At 34.8% G+C, this 22,836-nt stretch overlaps 1 protein-coding gene across 1 annotated transcript in view; it reads left to right on the forward strand.

The window, feature by feature from the left end:
- Nucleotides 1-22,836, forward strand: part of COL22A1 (collagen type XXII alpha 1 chain) — a 564,322-nt gene that overhangs the window by 467,047 nt on the left and 74,439 nt on the right. The window contains exons 42-47 of the mRNA XM_056823025.1: nt 6,581-6,616; nt 7,397-7,450; nt 11,183-11,227; nt 12,599-12,646; nt 18,847-18,960; nt 22,031-22,084. Coding sequence (XP_056679003.1) covers nt 6,581-6,616; nt 7,397-7,450; nt 11,183-11,227; nt 12,599-12,646; nt 18,847-18,960; nt 22,031-22,084 — 351 coding nt within the window. The remainder of the gene's footprint in view (nt 1-6,580; nt 6,617-7,396; nt 7,451-11,182; nt 11,228-12,598; nt 12,647-18,846; nt 18,961-22,030; nt 22,085-22,836) is intronic.

The following is a 22,836-nucleotide window of genomic DNA, read 5'->3' on the forward strand; positions in this document are numbered from 1 at the left end:
TCCAAATGGTTTCTAGAAGAGATTGGTGGTTTTTGCTATGGGAAAAGAAGCCAGATTGTTTTATTCTATCTGCTAGTTCTACCCCCATTATACTTGACAAAATAATAGCTGTTAAGACAGCTATTAGGACAGGGGGGTGGGACTCTTTTAATCTCAGGGCTACCTCTAATTTCACTGTTTAAATCCTTAGTGCTTCAGAATAATTTTGCCCCAGGTACAGATGGGGACGATTGAAGTACCACTCCACCAATACCACAAAATCCTGCTGCTTTTCCCATCTCTAAAGGTAGCTAATGTTTGTGAAGTGCTGGATGGTTTACAGAATGTTTTCATCAGCCATTATTTTATTTAATACTCAATAATTAAAGGAGGAAGCTGGTGTAATTATTACAATCTTTTTTTTTTATTCACTTGATTTCCTCCAATCAAATGTAAGCTTCTTGAGAGCAGGAATTGCTTTTTTTGCCTTTCTATCTCTACCACCTAGCACAATCCCAGGCATAGGGTACAGATCTTAAGAAAGATTTATTGGATTGAACTGAATTGAACTGAATAGAAACTCAGGGAGAAGAATGTCTTACCCAGTAAAAGTGAGCATGGTAGGGACTCAAAAACAAGTCTTTAGCATCTAAATCTGGTGATTTTTTTGTTTTTGTTTTTTACTACTTCCTGGCTCCTCTCACTAGCAGTAACCCTTTTTTCCATTATAAAGGCCTTTCTGGAAATCTTACTTTGAATTGGATTCTTTAAAATGGACACTCTCCCTCAAATTCATGTCTTAGAGGATATCAGGGCCACCAGAGAAGAATCAGAATACATGGGTTTCTTCTTCCCTACTCTGATCTTCTGTCCTCTTCTGAACTCGTCACAGCCTTGATGGCCTTCTATAATTATTTATCTTGTCATGTTTAATAATTATTTATAATAATAAATTTATTTTAAATTACTTATATTTTCTTTATATTGATAATATTTTATAATACAATTATTTATATACATATATCTTAATATTAAAATTAAAAAATATTAATATTCACCTTGTCATCTTTAATATATTTGTAAACCCTTGAAGGGCAGGAGTTTACTCTTTGTTTTTAAACCTTTACCTTTTGCCTTAGAATCAACATAAGTATTGATCCAAACATAAGTATTGATCCAAAACAAAAGGGAGGTAAGAGCTAGGCAGTTAAGGTTATGTGATTTGCACAGGGTCACACAGTTAGGAAGTGTCTGAGGCCAGATTTTTACCCAGGTTTTCCCTTCTCCAGGCCTTTGTGTAGCTTCTCTTCTGACTCCAAGTCCAGTGTCTTTTCCACTCAACAACACATAGGTAAAGGTATGGTTGTTTCCCAGGGACTGCTCAAAATATTTTGCTTAATGGAAGTACATTGACCTATATAAAGGAGGAAACTGGGCTGAGAAAGGGTGTGACTTGCCAAAGGTCAAGCTGCTAGTAAGTGATAGGAGAGGAGTCTGAACTTAGGTTTTCCTTGCTCTAAGAACCCAGCTGCTCTCTCTACATTTTGATCCTCATTTCAACACTTATTCATTTGATCAAGGATCTTGTGTGTGTGTGTGTGTGTGTGTGTGTGTGTGTGAGAGAGAGAGAGAGAGAGAGAAAGAGAGAGACAGAGAGACAGAGAGAGAGACAGAGAGAGAGACAGAGAGACAGAGAGAGAGAGAGAGAGAGAGAGAGAGAGAGAGAGAGAGAGAGAGAGAGAGAGAGAGAGAGAGAGAGAGAGAAAGTATTCTTTTCACCAGTGGCAACCAAGGCTCTCTAGCACTTTCTCATATTGTGAGTTTTTTTTTTCCAGGGTAATCTTCATTTAATTCCACAAATATTTGGCAAGTATCTGTCATTCACAAAGTCTTGTGCCTATGATGTGCTGCTCTGGGGATGAATAAGACTGATGATGATCTCATAGACTAGGTATTTGCACCTTGTGCCTTGTCTCCTCCACTACATGGTCTATGAGTTCAAGGACATTGAAATGAAGGTGATTAACTTCATCAAGTTGAAAAGGAGCAGAATGTTCCCAGCCACTGGATAAAGTGAAATGATGCTATAAAATAAGTGTATTGGAGTTGACTGAGGAGATTCAGTCATACCTTGTGGAGTTTTGTATAAAATAGGAACCATTCAATCAACATATTAAGCATCTACTATATGCCAAGAAGAACAGCTAGGTGGTGCTGGAGATAGAGCATGGAACCTGGAGTCCAGAAAACTCATCTTCCTGAGTTCAAACCTGGCCTCAGACACTTACTAGCTGGGTGACCCTGTTCAAGTCATTTAATCGTGTTTGACTCAGTTTTTTCATCTATAAAATGAGCTGAAGAAGGAAATGGCAAACCACTCCAGTATCTCTGCCCAGAAAACCCCACTCAGGCTCACAAAGAGTTGGAGATGATTGAAACAACTGAACAACAACCAAATGCCAACTTTGTGCTAAGAATACATAAAAGATGCAAAAGATGATCCATTCTCAAGGAACTTATACTCCAGAGGAGGAGACTAAACAAATATATACAAAGCAAGCAATATGTAAGATAAGGAGCAAACAATTAAAAGAGGGAAAACACTGGAATCAAGAGGTGTTGGGGAAATCTTCCTATGGGAGGTTAGTATTCAAATTTAAGGGGGAGAGAGATAGATTGGATCCCAGCATTGGAGTGGTGAGCCAAGAGAAAAGAGTTCTGGTCAAGTCTCTAAGGGGGAATCATTTGTTTATGGGGGAAGTGAAAAGCTTTGGAATCCTCCCTCTCCCTGTTCCAAACTGCCAGACTATAGAGGAAGAGCTTTCACACTTGGAAACATCTGAAAGATTTGGACTTCTCATCAGAGTCTTAGCAGCATCTCCCAAAATAACAGTGACTCTCAGAAGTGTCTACAAAGAAAGCCAAGGACAAAGTAGATACACTCAGGAAAGGCAACTATAGTGGTTTTCTTTTAAATCCTTAAACACACCTCTCTTCCATGTTGGAATCATACTGAGTATTAATTTCAAAGCAGTAGAGCAATAAGGACTAGGCAATTTGGGATAAGTGTCTTGCCTAGAGTCACATAACTAGGAAATTTGACAAAAGATTTGAACCTGGAACTTCCCTTCTCTACACCTGACTATCCAGTGAGCCACCTAGCTGCCCCAACTATAGAATCTTACCAGGAATCCAGTAGAAAGCTCTGCCGTATCTATGGAAAATATCAGGATAGCTCCATGAAGTTTTATGGAGGAATAGAAATTGGGTAAAGTTCTTCCAGCCAGAGATCTTCAAAGAGCTGTGAATTACACTTTCTAAGGTTGAACCTCATGGTAAATACTTGTTGGAGAGTATGCTTCTGATTGAGGAAGGGGATGAGATATTCTGTAGGAACTATTCTTCTTTTGTACCTTGTTGGTAAAAGCCTGATTCTAAAAGCCAACTGAATATATTTGGCTAATTGATATTAAGTGATGATAATTAGGGGACTAACTGGTGGGAACTTCTGGGTATAAATTCTAGAAATAACTCCCTACAAACTCTTAAGAGTAGATCTTAAAATATTAAGGGTAGGAAGGAGTAACCAAGATAATGGAGAAGGTACACATACATATGTCTGATCTCTATCAAAATATCCTCCAAAAATATGACATAATGCTTTAGAATGAATTCTGGAGCAGCACAATTCTCAAAAGGATGGGCTGATGTAATTTTTCAGCCAAAAACAATTTACAAGACTAGCAGAAAGGACCTAGTGCACCAAGGTAGAGGTCAAAAGACAAAGCAGAATTCCAAGTCAGGCATCACCATTGCAAGGGACTGTGAAAACGGCTGATGCAGCATCTAAGACTTCCTGAGCCCATGGCCACAGATGGTAAGGGGGAGCTTCAGAAGGATATTCCAAGGGTCACTGGGTTTGGATGCAAGACTCTTGATGCATTGCCCAAACACAATGAGACATGGTTCAGGTAAGGAGGAGCACTAGCATACACAAGACCTGGTATCCACAGTGGGACATGGAACTATAGGAGTAAAAGTGAATAAATACTCCTAGTATTTAAGAACATATAGGATTTTAATAATAATCAAAAGAGAGGGAAAAGAAGAAGGATTCTTTCAGCCAAGTGAGCAGAGCAATGAGAGCCAGAGATTCACTCCTGCAGCACTTTGCCAAAAGCACAAACTCTGAAAAAAGAGCCCAGCAGCTTAGGTCTCAGCCAAATTCATCTCCCAAGCCTCTGTATGTAAAAAGAGCATGTAACTTAAAAGGATGCTGGGAATGTAGCTCAGGTGAGGCAAATTTTCCACCTGCACAGAAGATCTCTGGTCAAAGTTCCAAGGGGTAAAAGAGTGCTTGTGGTTACTCGCAGTCCATAACATAGGCTGGAAGAATAGTAAACACCCCTTTCCTTACATCATATCACCTTGGAAGAACTCAAAACAGATGGATCCCCAAAGCCATCTCTGAAGGTAGCTGCAAAAAGAACCTGAAGTTTGAACAGTACTCCCTTCACTACAATTATCAAGCCCAACTTTAAATATTTTTTAATTAAAAAAAAGAAAAAAATGTAAAATGAGCAAACGATAACAACAACAACAGCAGCAGCAAAAGTCAACATAAAAAGTTATCTTGGCATCAGTCAGGGAAAACCAAAACAAACTGAAATGAAGACAACAAAGTCAATACTACTATATCCAAAGGTCCAAGAAAAATATGAATGCTCTCAAATCCCAAATAGAATTAATAGAAAAGCTCAAAAAGGATTTTAAAAATCAAATAAGAGAACAGACAGCACATTGCACAAAGTGACAGAAATACTGTAAATGAACAACTGTGATTAATTTAGGTATTCTCAGCCACACTGATCCAAAGTTATCCCAAAGTACTCATGATAAAAATTGGCATATGTTTCCATCAGAAAAATAAAAACTGATGGAATCTGAATCCAGACCAAAGCAATTTTTTTTCATTTTTTCATTTTTTATTTGAGTTTTCTTCCACTAAGGGATTAATTTGGGAAGAATGTTTTACATGATTACATATATAAAATCTATATGAGATTGCTAACATCTGCAGGTGAGGAGTTGAGAGGGTGGTAAGGGAGGGAGGAAATTGGAGACTCATTATTCTTTGGGAAATGTTGGTGATTGTTTTTACATGTAACTGCAGGAAATTTGAATTTCAAATGGAAAACAAATAAAATAAAAATATCAAGGGCAACTTTGTGGGGACTTGGCTTGGCCACATGAATAAATTCTGGGGTAGTAGATTCAAAGTCCAGACTATGCAGGATCAAGGATACTATCCCAATAGAGTTATTTTCCATCACTGAAAAAATACTTTTTGTTTACTCATTAGGTATGCTCATTCATAGGAAAGACTGTTCCTTTTTTGTCTGTACTCATAATACTTATAGCAATAATTAGCATATAAAATATTAGCACTACATCTACAATTTTATTTATATAAGGAATTACCAGGTAAGGAAACTCCTTTTACTAATGAATATTAGCAACTTCTCTGCAATTTGTAACCTTAGAGAGCTATGTTTAAGTGCTTTACTCTGGCCCATATAGCCAGTATATTTCAGGACCTGGACTAGAACTTAGGTCTTTCTGGCTTCAAGGCCAGCTTTCTAAATATAATGTTTAATAAAGCTTAAACCAAATTTTAATAATTATGAAATACGATCATTGGAGCCTACATGCTTTAGAGGATAGAAAGCTGACCTCTGGATTAAGAAGGCCTGTTTTCAAGCATTAGTTCTCTCACATAAGCTGTCTGAATATTGGCAAGACACTTACCTTTTCACTCTCCTCTTGACAGCCCAATAATAAGACTTATTTATAACTAGATTTTCAGTTGCTAACAAGTTGCTGATCGGCATTGGTGGAAGGATTTTCTACATGAGAAATTATTTACAAACACTGAACTATAGATCTGAGCAAAAATCAACTGATTTTTGTTAGGCACTTGACCTATGTTGACACTCTGAAAATATTAGTCATTGTTATTTTTATTATTATTTGAGAAAAAAAAGAAAATATCTAGATAGAAAACAATTTTGATAGGAAAAGTCACATTGACTTGGTTGCTGTATTATGTTTCTCTCCCACATGCTTATTCAGTGGCCCAGAGGTTGCCAAATACAGCCTCACATTAGATCCAAATTAGGATGACTAAGATGCTCTTTCATCCTAATGAATTCAGTGGTTCTGATGTGAACAAATGAATATTTTTTATTCAAATCAGTCATTAATCTGTCCCCAAATTTTGCTTCCTCTTGGAAAGATCTCATTGTTATCCCAGCTCCAAGTGATTTTATACATATTCTAATTCCCCAGATTATGCCTTAAAGCACAACATTTTTGGAAACCCAAACTACTACCTTTCAGTTACAAGGCCACCCACCACACAAAGTTGAAGAGCTTCTCAACTGGTACATACATCCCCCCAGTACATTCTCTTCTCTCCTCCCCACCCCAACCCAGGCTGTCTGCCTGCTGATCTCCATTAATGGTGAAACTAAATACCTTTTCTGACATTAAATTTTGAGTCTAAAATCAAGGAATATTTTATTCTTGTGTTTATCTCTAGGGCTCCACTGGACCACCAGGAGAAAAAGGACCACCGGTAAGTACAATGTATCTGAATAGTGGCTAGATTTCTTAGGGAATATGTTGGGGTACTTAGTGGAATATTCCTTCCTTCAGTACAGATTGCAACCCATATAGACCTCATTTTATATGATCCTCTCTCAATATTTCTCATTAATCCCCCATGGAGATCCTTTCAATGTGCTGGAGACCTTGCTATGACTCTTTTAATATTTGAACAAAAAACATTGAAAGTTCAAATCTTTTAATATTCTCCTGGGTACTTAGAACAACTCATATTTTCTTTCTATTTTGAAAATATATATATAGATATAGATATATAAAACATGTTTATACATGCATATATATATGCATATACATATTTATATACAAATATATATTTGATCATTGCTAGGAATAAGATGAAATCAAAGGAATTACTGATTATACATTTATAGGGTTTAGTTTGAGAAAAAAGATGAAACTTAAGTCAGTCCAGGGCTAATGGCCAGAAAAAGAGCTGAGGGATGAATGATTTGAAGATGATAGGGAGAGCAAATAATAGGTTTAAAAAGAAGTCTGAGTCCCAGAGATAGAATGATGGGAATTTGTGGTCTGGTAGAATAATGTTAGGACAAATAGCCTCATGTTTCAAATTCCACAGATTGATATTACATTCTATACATTTATATATAAAGACTTATGTCTATAAATAAGCAAATAAATATACATATATATATATATACACTTAATGTGTATTTATGTATTTGTTTTCCCTAACATTTGAGTTTGGTTATTTTCTTTTTCTCTTATTCAGGGATCTCGTGGGTTACCAGGATTCCCAGGTCCACAAGGTCCAGCTGGACAAGATGTAAGTAAATAGAAATTATTGAGCCAGAGGAAAAAATAAGATTCAAACTAAAGTTTCCTGATTCATCATTCAATACATTTTTTTCTTATCATACCAGTAGCACAAAGTATTGATACTCCTAATAATTCCATCATTAAAATAAATAATCAATAAGCATCTATTAAGTATAGACTATTGTAGGTGCTAAGGAAACAAAGGCAAAAAGGTAGAAGACCCTAACCTCTGAGAGCTTATAGTCTAAAAGAGAAGAAAATATGGATATGAATAGAAATATACAAAATAGATATACGTCATCTTTTATGGAGAATACACAAATAATTGCTGGGGAAAGGAATGAGGAGGAGAGGATCAAAAGAGTTCTTATATCAAAAGAGAGTCTTGAATTGAATATTTGAGGAAATAAGAGATTCTCTTACTTCAATCATATCCCAGATGAGGTCTAATTCATCTTCCTCTGGAAGACCTCCTGCAATAAGAATTCAAGAATTTATAGGAAGTCTGTTCTGTCCTTTCAAACAGCTCTATTTCTTGTTTCCTTTTTCAGTCATTTTTACATCATGTCCAACTCTTTATGACCCCATTTGGGGTTTTCTTGATAAAAACACTGGAGTGGTTGGCAATTTCCTTTCCCAGGTCATTTATTTATTTATTTATTTTAATTATTTATTTAATTTATTCCCCCCCCCCGGGGCATTTTAGTTTTTAAATTTTATTTCTGTGCTCCAGCACAGAAGCCACGCGTAAGAGCCAGGACCTCGAGATGGTGTTTGCAGATGTCATTGCAGTGATTAGACTATACCCCAGGACAAAGCAGAACCTCCTGAAGGAGATCCCAAATCACTCAGCAGGGCTTACTTTTACTAGATAACCAAAAAACAGGAAAAACTAAATAGACAAAGAAGGACTGTTGTCCAGACTGTGGTATGCAGATGGATGAATGGCTTATAGAATTCATGAATCTGCAACTAGCTGGGCACATAGAACAATAGATAACCTGGTAGATAGATGATATTTAAATAGATGTAAATATAGTTATATTGACTGTGCATGTGTAAGACACACATACATAAGCACACATTCTATTCATAAAAATACATGTATAGGAATGTAGTATGCATATATTATGTACACATTTGTTTATATACATATATGTGTATTGTACACATACATACACTATATAATGGCATTATGGCTGGAAATGTATAGACATAGACATAGACAAACAGAGAGAGAGAGAGAGAGATGAAAAGATGTAGAGAGGGAGGGAGGGAGAGAAAGGGAGAGAGAGAAGGAGAGGGAGAGGAAAAGAGCGAGAGGAAGGAGAAAGGGAGGGAGAGAGAGAAAGGGAAAGGGAGAGAGGGAGTGAAGAGAAAGAGAGAGGAAGGGGAGGAGAGAGAGAGGGGTGAGAAAGAAAGCTGTGACAGACATTAAATATGGACACTGAGCTTGCTGAATCCATCAACAGAAGGAGAACACCCTATATGACCTCTGGAAAATGCAAGTTTTTGGTTTCATTTAAAAAAAATTATTTCTAGCCTCTCATTACAATAGATACAATAATGCCAAGATTCTTTCATTGGTATTATATGGTTGAGGTTGTAAGTCATGGTCTTTAAAGAAATAAAATGTAATGATTACCCCAAAGGACAATGAAGAGTTAACTTCATGACTGATATCATCATGTTGCAAAACATTATAAAGAAAGAATTATGATGAATAGATGATATAAAGTATACAAGCAAAGAAATGTGTCTAAAAATATAGACAGGTCATACACAGATAACAAAGGATAACCAGTAAAAACTCTGTTTGCTCTAGTGTTAACTTCATGATCTCAAGAGAAATTAAGGAAGTATTCTAAATGCTGAGTGGACAGGACCCTAACTGTGAAATTATACAAAGTTATGGACAACAGTTAAACAGGAGAAGTGAAGATGGATAGATAAACAATGACTTCCATAGAGAAAATACTCACCTGTAAGAAATCACAGATGTTTTAGTCTCAAAATTACTGACCCATGTTGTCCACAGAAATCTCCTGATCTTTTTTGTAGCAAATTAAGTCACAATATAATTTCTTTTATACTATAAGAATAATTTATTGAACTTCATCCCATTCATTTCAGTTCAACATTTTACCTCCTTCACTCTTTTTTGAATCCTCATTATTTCCTCCTGTGAATGTTATTCCTTCCTATGTTATCTACAATTTTGTAGGCAAACCACATATGGTAGTATTGTGATCATTGATAAAAATGTTAAAAATCATAGGCTCAAGGAGAAGCCCTTTAACTAGAAAATAGACATAAAAACCTAACCCTATCATTTCACTGGTAAGGGGCAACTCCCAGGTAAAGATACTTTGAACAATACCAATAAACACCTTCTCTGTATGTACTTTAGTATTATAGAATTGCCCTAATCACTGAGCAGTCAAATGACATGTTCAAAGCCACCCGGCTAATACGTATCCAAAGTTGAACTCGAAGCCAGTTTTGAGGCCAGCTCTGCAGAATTTCACCTGTAATACCATGCTGCCTCTCATTCCACTAGCAACTTGCATGAAATTTGACATCAGTCCAATAATGATTACTCTTTGGGTCGAGTCTTTCAAGCAGTTCCAGATACATTTAATGGTACTTTAATCCAGCCTACCTCTGTCTTTTCCATTGCAATCATTAAAGAGACCATTAAGTTAAAAATCTCTTAAATACTTCCTTTGCTTCCTCCAATGACTCACTTGAACTTGAAGCTGACTGAGCTGATGATTCTACCAGCCAGAGAAATGTCTGTTAGGTTCTAGCAAGCAGTAAAAGCTTGATTAATTAATTAACTAATTGCCAAGGTTCTTAAATGGAGAATTATGTAAGAAGGAAATTGGTGAGTTGCGTTTTCCTGATCCAAGACTATTTATTCCTTGTTATGGGAGAAAAATCAAATGATTGTGGATTGACCTAAGGAACATTCTCATATTCCACAGGCCTCCAAATCTCCCATAACAACCACTAAATCCAGATATTTCTATAATATATAATGTCAAGGATGATGAATACATTTATAAGGGACTTTAGCAAATGTATAGTGTGAATCCTGTCTACATCGTCACTAAGAAACTTGTCAAGTAGGCATTGGACCTGTTCCTGAAGACCTTCAGTGAGACAGGGAGTTTACCTCATTCTGTGACTATTAGTATCATTGTTAGATAATTTTATATATTTCTTAAATTTCCACATTTTTAAGAAGAATCTATTTTCCTGTATTTATTGATTGTATTTCTTAGGAATCAAATGTGCTATATCTGTAACTTTTCCATGCACACCTATTTTGCACCAGACACATCTAACAAAGAATATAATAATGATTTATTATATATGATTAATATATAATAATAGAACCTATAATATAATTAGATATGTTTAGATTTCTAATAGATATATCACTGTATCCTCACAAGAAAACTGTGAGGCAAGTGCAGATTATTAACTCCATTTTATAGATGAGGATAGTAAGACAGAGTTAAAACATTTTGCCCCATCTTATACATTCAATGAGTCAATGCCAAGACATGCAATCAGGACTTTTGAGAGCCTTTGTCACTGCCTCTCCATGATGAAGATTCCATCTTTCCTGTGTATCACCTTGGATGGGGTCATGGGAAGAAGAAAGTATCAAAACACAGGAATAGTCTATGTATAGCCAATGTAATAAGATTTTTGTTTATTTCTTTGGTAGGGTCTACCCGGAAATCCAGGAGAAAGAGGACCCCAGGGAAAACCAGTAAGTTTTCTTATTATTCTGAATATTTCTTAAAAGCCCTAACTGGTTTTGTTCTCTAAATTTATATCTGTGTGTGTGTATATATATATATATATGTATATATAATATATGCACATAAGTGTGTATACATTCCACATTTTGAGATATATATATATATACCAGGCATACATATATGTGTATACATATTATATATAATTATATTAGCATATATATCCTTCATTTCAGTACCATTTAAAAAAACACTACTTCACATTAGAAGTTATTATGACTTTAGCTCTCATAATAAGGCTCTTTTGAGACATAAGAATTTTGGGTTAATATATTAATGTTGATAAACATTCATCCATCATCCTTTACCCTCATCATCATGGTCATATTCATCATCATCATTCACATTTCTATAATGATTTTAAGGTTTACTAAGCATAATGATATTTTTATTTAATGAAAAAAAGACAACCTCATAGTAAATTCTCAGAGAGAGGAAATACAAAAATTATTTCCCTCCTTTTACCTATAAGGATACTGAGGCTCAGAAAGGTAGTGTCTGGTAATATGGCTATTTAAATGATGAAACTAAGATTCAAAATAAAGTCTTGTAAATTCAGAGCCTATTCCTGATTCATTCTACTCTACCATTCTGCATGTCTTAGAGGGTATTGCCCCAATGACTATTCACCTTTGATTTTTCCCTGTCTTCTGGCTTTTTCTCTGTTACATAGAAATACGCGTAGGTCTACCCTATCCTTAAAAATTCTCTTCCTCCTCCTCACCATCGTCATACTCCTCATTCTTTGCAACTTACTTCTCAATCTCACCAATTTATCAAAAACATCTTTCTCCACAAGAATTCATTCTTTCTAAAGTTAAAAATAAACAGAACTGTTAAATTGTATCTTTCCCTTAGTTTTCTTTCTATTTAAATTCTCTACCAACTTTCAAGACTGCTAACTTTTCCTTCCTCATGAACTTCTTTTTCTCCGTTATTGTATGTAACTCTTAATTCCTGCTTGTCCTACTAATGGTTTAGCCAGCCCTTTCTTCCTTGTTAAAACAAAGTCTGTCTCCTACCCCCTTAGTGTGGTTGCCATTAAAAGCTCTCTCCTAGGCTTCCTTCTCTTCTTTCTCTTCATTCTCTCCTTTGATGATCTAATTTGCTTCCATGAGCTCAAGAACCATTTAAATACAGATGACTCCAAAAACTATGTGGGCTTCACACTGTCAGTGGAGCTTGTGTCAGGACAGCCCTTATTACTCTTAATATAAACTATGTTCCTAGTTCTTGGGTGCCCTTACATGTGAGTCCCTTCTTTTTTGTAAAAATCATCTGTGTTTTGCAAATATTCTAATTGTAGCTTTTCCTTTCGACAGGGTCCTTCTCCTCTTCTGTCTCCAGAGGATCTAAACCTCTTAGTGAAGGTAAGAATCTTTTTCAGTGTACTCAGTTTAATTGATTAAAACTTAATAAGCCTTTATGTAGTATCTATTGCATGTAGAGCACTATAGGAAATGCTAATGAAGATACCAAATTTAGATAGAGTTTACAATTTTGAAAGCAATATAGTAATCATATGTAGATAATGGTAATAGAAAGTAATATGTTACATATTAGAAGAATGCAAAACAAAGTACTATTCTGTAGCCTTGGGGATCCAGGATTTGTATAGTCTGGGCTAAGGGATTTGTAGAAGAAGTGGCATTTATATTGGATTTCAAAGAATAAAGAGGATGTCAAGAGGTAACTAAGGTATTAGAGAACATTCTGGGTTTGTGATACAGCTTGATTAAAGGCACAGAGAATAATACAGTTTGACTAAAAGGCAAGGGTCTATGGAAGGGAGAATTTGGAGGTAAGATTGGAAAAGCAAAGTGATTCCACATTGTGGAAGCCCTTTAAAGTTAGAGAAGTTCAAATTTGGTTCACTAGGTCATAGGGAGCCATGGTCTGATTTTTAGCAGATGCTTGACATGAAAAGTTATACATAAAGATTAGTCTGATATCAGTGTGAATGTTGGATTGCAAAGGGAGGAGAATATTGAGTTGGGAAGACCTCTCAGGAGACTGTTGCATCAGAGAAGTAGATTTTAATGAGAGTATAAGCAAGGATATTACAAAGGAACAACAGAGGAAGGGCAAAAGGAAATATTACAGAAGGTGTATTCCTTGATATAAATGAGATCCAATCAGATTATATATACAGAGAGGTATATGGATATGTACATATGTATGTATCTCTTTATATACACATTATACATGTGTATTTATATATGTATGTATGTATGTATGTATATATATATATACACACATATATATAAAACTTTACAAACCTTAAAGGGCTATAGAAATGCTAGCTGCTACAACTACTGCTAAATGTAGTAAGTAGAATAAGTGAATAGAATAATGTGACCAGAATACTCTGAATAGGTTCTGATTGGATCAGTATACAGCAGAACTCTCACTTCTGTTGTAAATGTTTTTTTAGGTTTCTACCTATATCATCTTTGTTTAAGATATGAAAAATAATCCCATTCTCTAAATCTCTGGCCAGATATGGAGAGTTCTTTAGCATATTTATGACATAAACATATTTTCATGTCTTACTCAAAATCTTCCTTGGACTTTTTTTAGGTCCAAGCAGGTTATAGATGTGCTCTTTACCATTTGCTCTCCTAACAGATCAGTTGTGATGTACAAAATAAAGCCTTTAGGTGACATTTGAAAATGTCTCATGATTGAAAAAAAAAAAACCTCAAAACTCTTATTTTTAGTTTTCCTACACATCAAGGTCTCCCAATAGATAATTATCTATTTTGTGGGGAAATATGTCTGAGTGGGGGCTTTACTTGTTTTTATTGGAAAGCTTGAGTTTTTTCACCTTTTCAGACATGACAAGAAATCATTAGGAATTGATTCAATCTCTTATTTATTAGCTGTTTTTATTAGCACTAAACATTTCCCATCATGTGGTTCATTTAAAGATGATAGATTTAGAGTAAAAAAATTACAGAACTTTTAAGTTAGAAGCAACTTCAGTGCCCATCAGAATTCATCCCATGTCTCAAAAAAGAATCTCCATTATAGCACATGCAACAAGTGGCTATCGAATCTCTATAAGAAAACCTTTTTAGATGAGTAGAAATATTCTACCTCCAAAGTAATCCATTCCACTCTTAAATGGTATTAATGGTAAGGAAGTTTGGTGTTCTGTTTTGTTTCCTGAAATTAAGTATCAATTTTCTTCTTTACAAAATCCACCATTGTTTTTAGGTCATTGTTTCTTAGGTCAAACAGGAGAACTCTAAAGCCTTTTTCCTCTTGGCAGCATTTCATTTCTTTGAAGGCAGTTATCCTGCCCCACTCTGAATTTCCTGTCCTCCACAATAAGCATCCCCAAAGTCTGTCAGCCCATCCTCAGATAGCATAAATTCAAGTTACTACTCGCCCTCTTCTGGATGTCCTCTAGTTTATAAATGTCCTTTCCAAACCGTGGGGCCTAATATTGGTCTAACAGTTAAGAAACATTGTCAAGAAAGGAAATAAAGTTACTATTGTAGGATCTTTTTAAAAAATTTTAAACTTTGATAAATATTTTCACATTATAAGTAAAAAAAAATTTACTGTCCATTTTTAAAATTCCGAGTTCTAAATTCTCTCCCCCCTCTTGCCTCTCTTCTTGAGAAGCAATACATTGATTATATATGTGAAGTCATGCAAAATATATTTACATATTAGCCACATCACAAAAGAAAACACATGCAAAAAAGCAAGAAAAAATAAGAAAAAGTATACTTCAATTTGCATTCAGAGTTCATCAGTTCTCTCTCTGGAAGAGGATAGCATTTTTCATCATGGGTTCTTTGGAGTTGCATGATCTTTTATTAATTAAATTAATCCATCCTGTGTATATGCTAACCATATATTTAATGTTTTAGAAATTTTAGCCATTTAAATGGAAGTCACTGGCTTTTAATTTGCAGATTTCATTCTTTCACCTTTGAGGGTGGGAATTGGTAGTGACTGTATAAATATTGGGCAGTTGCAAAAGATGCAGACCTTTCTCCATATATTCTCTCATTTTCTAAACCTTACTATTTCTACTCATATATAACATCTTTTGAAACTGTCTACAAATTGGTAACTAAACCAGGAAAAGACAAAAACACAGAAAGAAAACTATAGACATATATCCTTAATGAATATTGATGGAAAAATATTAAATAAAATACTAGCAAAGAGAGGGCAGCAATATATATCACAAGGTTCATACATTATGACCAGGTGGACTTTACATCAGGAATAATGGGATGACTCTATATTAGGAAAATTAATAGCATAATTACTTCAATAAATATAGAAAATGCTTTTGACAAAATATAATACCATTTCTATTAAAAATACTAGAGAGGGCATGTATGTGGCTTAATATATTAATAACCAAGCCTAGAGATGGAAGGTGCTGGGTTCAAGTGTATCCTCAGATACCTATCTGTGTGACCCTGGGAAAGTCACTTAGCCCTTCATCACCTAACCCTTACTACTCTTCTTCCTTGGAACCAATACATAGTATTGATTCTAAGACAGAAGGTAAAGGTTTTTTTTAAATATTAAAGAAGATTGAAATAAATGGAACATTCCTCAAACAAGATGAATATATATGGAGAAAGGGAGAGGGTAACATGGAGATTTCTAACCTGAGGAAATGTAAGAATGGTGATGCACTTGATAGAAATAGAGAAGTTCTTAAAATCGGTGACTTTTGAAAGAAAGATGATGAATTCTGTTTTGTTCATGTTGATTTTGAGATATCTAGAAATCATAACTTTGAGGTAATTAGATGAAATGACCAATGGGTGGTTGAGATTAGAACTCAGTAGACTGAAACTAATTATAATATCTAGGAATAGTCTTTTTAGACATTATAATTGATTTAACATGAGAGAGTGTGTTGAAAGAGAAGAAAGTACTCGACAAATTCTGAAAGTATTCACAGAGGTAGGTATGTGATATGGATGATGATCTAGAAAATAAGACTGAGAAATGGTCAAACCAGTAGGATAACCATAAAAGAATATTGTATTTGGAAACTGAGAAGACAAAGTATCTCGGGGAAGAGGAGGATCTACATTGTCAAATGCTGCAAAGAGATGAAAAAAGAATGAGAACCAAGAAACATCCATTATACTTGACACTGAAAGGATTGGTGGTAGCTTTGGAGAGACCAGATTCAATTTAGTGATGAACTCAGAAGCCAGATTACAATGGGTTAAGAAATTAATGAGAGGGGAGAAAATATGTAGAGATATCTTTCCTAGTAGTTTGACTGAATAGAAGAAGAGCTAAAGGATAAAACCTGGGAAGAGAGTGGGGTCTGGTGAAGCTTTAAAAAAATATTGCAAATAAGTAAGATTTGGGCATGTTTTTAAATGACAGAGAAGGAACCAAAAAAGTAGACAGAAAGAAGAGATGATTAAAAGGATGGATTTCATTTGAAAATTTATTCATTTAACAAATTAATTTAGAATATTTTCCATGGTTATATAATTCATTTTCTTTTCCTCCCCTCCTCCTTCCTCTCTCCCAGAGCCAACGAGCAATTCCACTGAGTTTTACATGTATCACTGTTCAGAACCTATTTCCATATTATCAATATTTGCAGTAGAGTAATCATCATTTGCAGGGAGTCAACATCTAAAGGGACAGATTTCTGGGGAAAGACAGAAATGGATGGTATTGAGGGAAATGTAGAGGAAACAAGGGAAGGGTTGGTGTCAAGAGTTTGGGAGATAAAGTGAAGGGAAAAAGAAAGATAATAATAAAGTTCTTAATTTTCTCAATAAGCTATGATTCAAAGTTCTTAGCTAAGAGGGTAGGGTGAACAAATATGGGGGAATTTTGAGGAGAAAAAAAGATAATTTGAAATAGTCTCTGTGGAGGATGTAATAGCAAGTCAATTTGAAAGGAGTAAAAAGATTGCCAGCAAGGTCCTGATTGATTTTAAATAACAGAAATGTGGAATAGGGCCAGTTACCTCATTTGAAAACCTTCTTCAACTTTTCTCAACACCATCTGAATAGGAGCAGAGGACTAAAATGATAGGAGTAACCTAGGTTTGGGATTTAGTAAAGCACAAGTGGTGATAGGACAAAGGAGGAAAAGTTTCAAGAAGAGAGGAACCTGTGGAGATGAACTGGTTACCTATATGGTTAAAATTAGGAAGGCAGGAAAGTCAAATCAAAGCAGGAATGATGGCTTAAAATAGAGGGATTGGAGGGCTTTATAAAGAAGAAAAATAGGTATGAGTTGAGTGATGCATAGGAAAAGATGCAATGTCACTTGGAGTGATAGAGAGATTTAGAATGTGACCAACCCTCTGTGTGAAAAATGAAGGAGTTAGTTATAGTATTTATGGATATTAAGAAATTGGAAAATTATAGTTTTTAAGGACATGAACATGCACAATGGAAATTCACTATTAAAGGAGTTGAATAGAAAAGAAAGGTTCTCATCTAGCTATTAAATCTTGGAGAGAGAAGGAAAAATGATCTGGGAGTAGATAACAAACTATCATGATCTCAGATGGGTGTTGATTTCGATAAATCAACCCACAGAAAAGAAGTTGATGAATGATGGGGAAAGGAGAATTTGTTTGTGGTCATGAGTAGCAAGACCAGTTTCTTGGGATGCAATCTCATCAGATTGAAATTTAGAAGATGGAAGGATTATAAGAAGGAGAGGTTTAAAATAGATGCAAGCTTACTAAATATTAAGCAAGAGTTCCTTGGGGCTCAAATGGAAGGGTTAGGCAGGGTCATAGTGGGATGTGATAAGGCAGCAGGATTTAGGAAGAAAGAGAAAAGAGAATGGGAAGTAGAAATTAGAAAGGAGAGTGGTTTATACTTGGCAAATGATGATTAAGTGGCAGAGAGAGAATTGATAACTTTGGAGAGAGCAGTTTCAGTTGAGAGATGAGATTAGAACCCAGTGTTCCCAGTTCTGCTTTCTTGGGTTAAACAGAACATATCTAATCCCTCTACTATCTTATACTTAAAGGCAGTTAATTTTAAATTGCATATTTTAGGGTTTAAAAATCTGTAAAAGTTAATTTACCCTCAAGAAAATTACAATTTAATTGTGGGAGACAATGGACTTATATGCCAGGGAATCACTTTCTCTGGTATTTGCATGCCCAAAAGAATAGAGAATATAGTCAGAAACTGTTTATGAGTCAAATTGTGAACCCAGGTCTTCTTGCTTCTAAAACCTCTTGAGGAAGGACAAAAGTGACATTCAATCATTTTAGACACATATCATTCTTTTCTGTTAAGCACTGGCAAAGGAAAACAGTGGGGAAAGACATGTTGCAACCACCCTCATAGTGTATTTTATATAATTTTAATGGAGAATTTTAAAATTTGTTCATTATAGTTATTTATTTTTATCTCAAACTCCTGCTCAATTATATTATATATATTTTAAGTTCTAGGAGAGAGGGTCTATTTTTTTTAATTAAACCTTGTATTCAGCCACTACTCAAGATAGGATATTATACATACTAGACATGAATAAATATTTGTAGAATGAATAATTTTTAATAATTTTTGATGTCTTTTATTTTTAGGATGTGTGCAATGATTGCCCTCCTGGTCCTCCAGGACTTCCTGGACTTCCAGGTTTGAAGGGTGATAAGGGCTTACAAGGAAAACCAGGAAGAGATGGTGCAGATGGGAAAAAGGTAAAAAAAAATACGGAAAATAATGGGGCATAGAAAGAGCCAATATGGTAGAGTGGAGGCCATAAAATAGTTGAATATTCCTAACATTCCCCTCCAAACAAATATAAAATACTGTATTATATTAAATTCTGGAGCAGCATAGTCAACAAAAGGTCACAATCAGACATTTTTCCAACCCAAGACACCTTAGGAGGTAGGCAGGAAATGTCTGTGATATCAGAATGGAGGCCAAGCCCAAAGTCCATTCAGCCTTGGAGATAGCTGCAATAGCAATGGCAGCAGCTTTGGGAGCTTTCAGCCCAGAGACAGAAAGGGAACTGGATAACTGGTCAGAGCCATCATTATGGGAATCAACTCTTGTGGAGATGAGAGCTGACAACTGCTTCTAAGCAGCAATACCATACACAAGAAGTGCTAATGCTGTAGCCAGGAAAACCTGAATACAAATTCTACTTCAAATAACAAAATGACATGATGCTAAAAATGGTTTCAAGCACTTTACAAGTACCTATTTCAGGTGCCACAATGTAAATTATAAATCCCTATTTATTTTGAGTGGATATACTTAACACTTTTGACAACTAATATATTATTAGATTAGTTCATGAAATGGAATCTTAAAATAGCAGCATAGTGTAGGACCTTGGAAGACTTCTAACATACGCCCTATTCAAGATAAGAATTCTTCTTATAGCATTCTAGGCAAGAGGCCACCCAGCCTCTGTTCAAGAACTGTTGATGACAAGGAGCTCAGTCCCTTACAGGGAAATGTAATCCAGTTTGGAATAGCTCCCTTTGTTAGAAAATCTTTCTCATTTTGAATCAAAATTCAAGTTATTTTATACCTTTTTAAGTAAAAAGGTTATGTTTCTTCAGAAATACCCTGAGCTTCTGATTGTTTGGAAAAGATATATTCTTTAACTGGTATAGAGAATTCCCAACAAGAAAACTCCCATAAACCAAGTAACTCAATACCTCCTTTACATCTTCTAGTATTAAAGAGATTTTAGAGAGTTAAGAAGCTTACCCAACACAGCCAATAAATAGCAAGTCAGGGTGGCACTGGAACCCTGGCCATCTTGAATGTCAGTTATCACTCCACCAAAGAACATCAGCTCAAAGATTCATATATTTCCTTTTTAATAGCATTGATAATAATAACCATGTATGCCTATATAACAGGCAGGATGGAGTGGAGAGCCAATCTTCAGGTCTTAGAGTCTTAAATATTAGAGTCTCACCTTTGATACATACTGGCTGTCTGATTTTTAATTTTTTTTAAATTTCTCAGTGAACAAAGAATTTTCTAGGACTATAAGCTGCCAGATAGTTTCATTTACATTAGAAGAGGGAATTTCCTCATTGAGAGATCCCCTAGACCAATGGAAAAAAAGAATCAAATATAATCTGGACCTGTTTTTCATTGATGTAGGTAAGGATACGTAGATGATCCTAATGAAGATACATATACACACATATACATATACACACATATGCTAGACTTTTAAATATATAGAGAGTATTAATAAATACATATTATAATAAATACATTTATTAATAGTCTAGTTTATCAATTCCTTTACCTATCATCTACATTTCCATCTACCTCTCTGTAGTCACCAGACTAGAATTTTTGTTATGGCTTTTGCATTTACTAGTTGTCTAGTCATATAATTTCTCTACCTTAAGTTTTTGGTTCCCCATCGAAATAAGAGAAGTGCAAACTATCCCACAGAGTTTAAAAGCATTAAGCAAGAAAATGTATTGAAAGTGTTTTCTAACTACAGTATAAAATACATCTCTCCTTTAAGATTTTTAGTGTATGAGAGATATACACATTTTATATATATATATATATATATATATACATATATATATATAATTATATTCCCAAAACTCTATAGATTTGTCAATGAGAGTATTTTTTTTCTTTTCTTAGATATGTAAACTAAAACTTGGAATGATTCTAGAATATGCCCTTATTAATTGTGTTAACAAAACTGTAGAATGACATTTTGGGTTGAAAAACATTGGTTTCAGAACATGTGCACTTTAACCACAACTTAGAATATAACTTAGAATATAATCAAAGAATAATTAAACAAAGAGACCACAAGCATTTCTGTATTCCAGGGCTCTTTATGTGGGGGATGGGGAGGGGAGTTAAGAATGGGCTATTATAATTCTTTTTATTGTTGTTTGTTATTCTATCAGTCTTTAACAAATATTTGTTGTTGCATTTTTTACAGTATGTTATAGTTGTATTCACCACGTAGTACTAGAATTTAGTTGGGAAAATAAAGCATTTACTTCTAACAAAAAGGGAAAAAAATCTTTCCTCAGCTTGATTCTGACTCTTGACTGCATTCTGTAAGTCTGCCACCTTCTTTTCCATGGAAATATTGGGCTTTCTATATCTTAAGATATTACTAAAGAGACAGCCATAGGGCAGTAAATGCCTATCAAGTGTTTGAGCCTCACAACTAGGTTCTGAACTGCAGGAAGTCAGTATTATTTAATCTTAATTTGGTGAATTTATAAATGTGTTTTTAAAATTCATTTAAAAAAATAAACTTGCTTTAGTACTTCCTTTAATTAATGATCTCTGTATACAAGTGTATGTGAATTTTAAATAAATTAAATGTATATATCTTATCTTTAATTTGTTAGAAATTTAATAATTTTAATGTATCTAGTCTCAAAAAATTCTCCTAGTTAAGATGAGGAAAGAGAATCATTCCAATGCAATATGGTTAGTGAATGACAAAACCAAGACTGAAACACTGGTCTTGTGTCTCCATGTCTTAGACTCCCTCAACAAGTTCCTTCTTTTCTAGCAATAACAAATATCTTTGATGGGCCTTTCCCCTAGTCCTTCTACACCAGTGATGCTATATGATTAGACATATGTACTTTCAATCATCACATTCCAACTCCTTTTTCTCTTGTTTGCTGAAGTTCAAAGGAAATCAGTTGGACATTCAGCTTAAATATGATGATGATTTTTCAATGATTCTAGTCTGGAATCCCATTCATTCATTCTTGTCTATTTACTTTTTCTTTATCACAGGGAGATGCTGGGCTCAAAGGCCTCCCAGGATCTCCTGGAATAATTGGACCAAAGGTTAGTCATATTCCATAATTGTTACCCAATTGTCTATATGTGGAAAATTTTAGATCATGGAGAAGGAAATCAACAGGACTCGAATGATATGTTTGTGTAATAGAAGCTTGAACATATAAAACATTTTTTCTTCCCCCAAATATTGTAAGATAGACAAATAACAGTATTATCTCCATTTTATAGGTGAAGAAATTAAGACTTATAGAGGAAAATTGACTCATTAGTTCATATTATATACCTTCTAAGGTGTTAGAACCAAAATCAATATCTACATCTCATGATTCTAAGCCCATTGTGTATTTTTCTACATCAGATTGCCTTTTAATAACAGCCTACCATTCTGAGAAAGACTTCCCTACAACGAACAAGAACCATCTCTTCTTTCTTTTATATATATGTGTGTGTGTGTGTGTGTGTGTGTGTGTGTGTGTGTGTGTGCATATATATACATATATGCATGGTGTGTACATATTTGCACACCATGCATTTTTACACAAAGGTCATTTATTGATCCTTAATTGCTTATTTATATGCCTTTTCTAGTAAGAGCATATGCAGCTTGACCTTTCTCCTATGTATCTTTTATATCCGCCAGAGCATCCACTGTGGGTCGAAGCCCACTTAATGCACTTATGGTAAGCATCATAGAATCCAAGAGCTGATATGTACCTTAGAGGCCATTTTATTTAAACTACAGTTGCCACAATTCCAGTAGTGAGTGTCAGGCATAAGCCTCTGGAGAAAAAAAGGGA

Source organism: Monodelphis domestica, chromosome 3 (assembly GCF_027887165.1).
Source record: "Monodelphis domestica isolate mMonDom1 chromosome 3, mMonDom1.pri, whole genome shotgun sequence".
In the NCBI taxonomy this organism is placed as follows: domain Eukaryota; kingdom Metazoa; phylum Chordata; class Mammalia; order Didelphimorphia; family Didelphidae; genus Monodelphis; species Monodelphis domestica.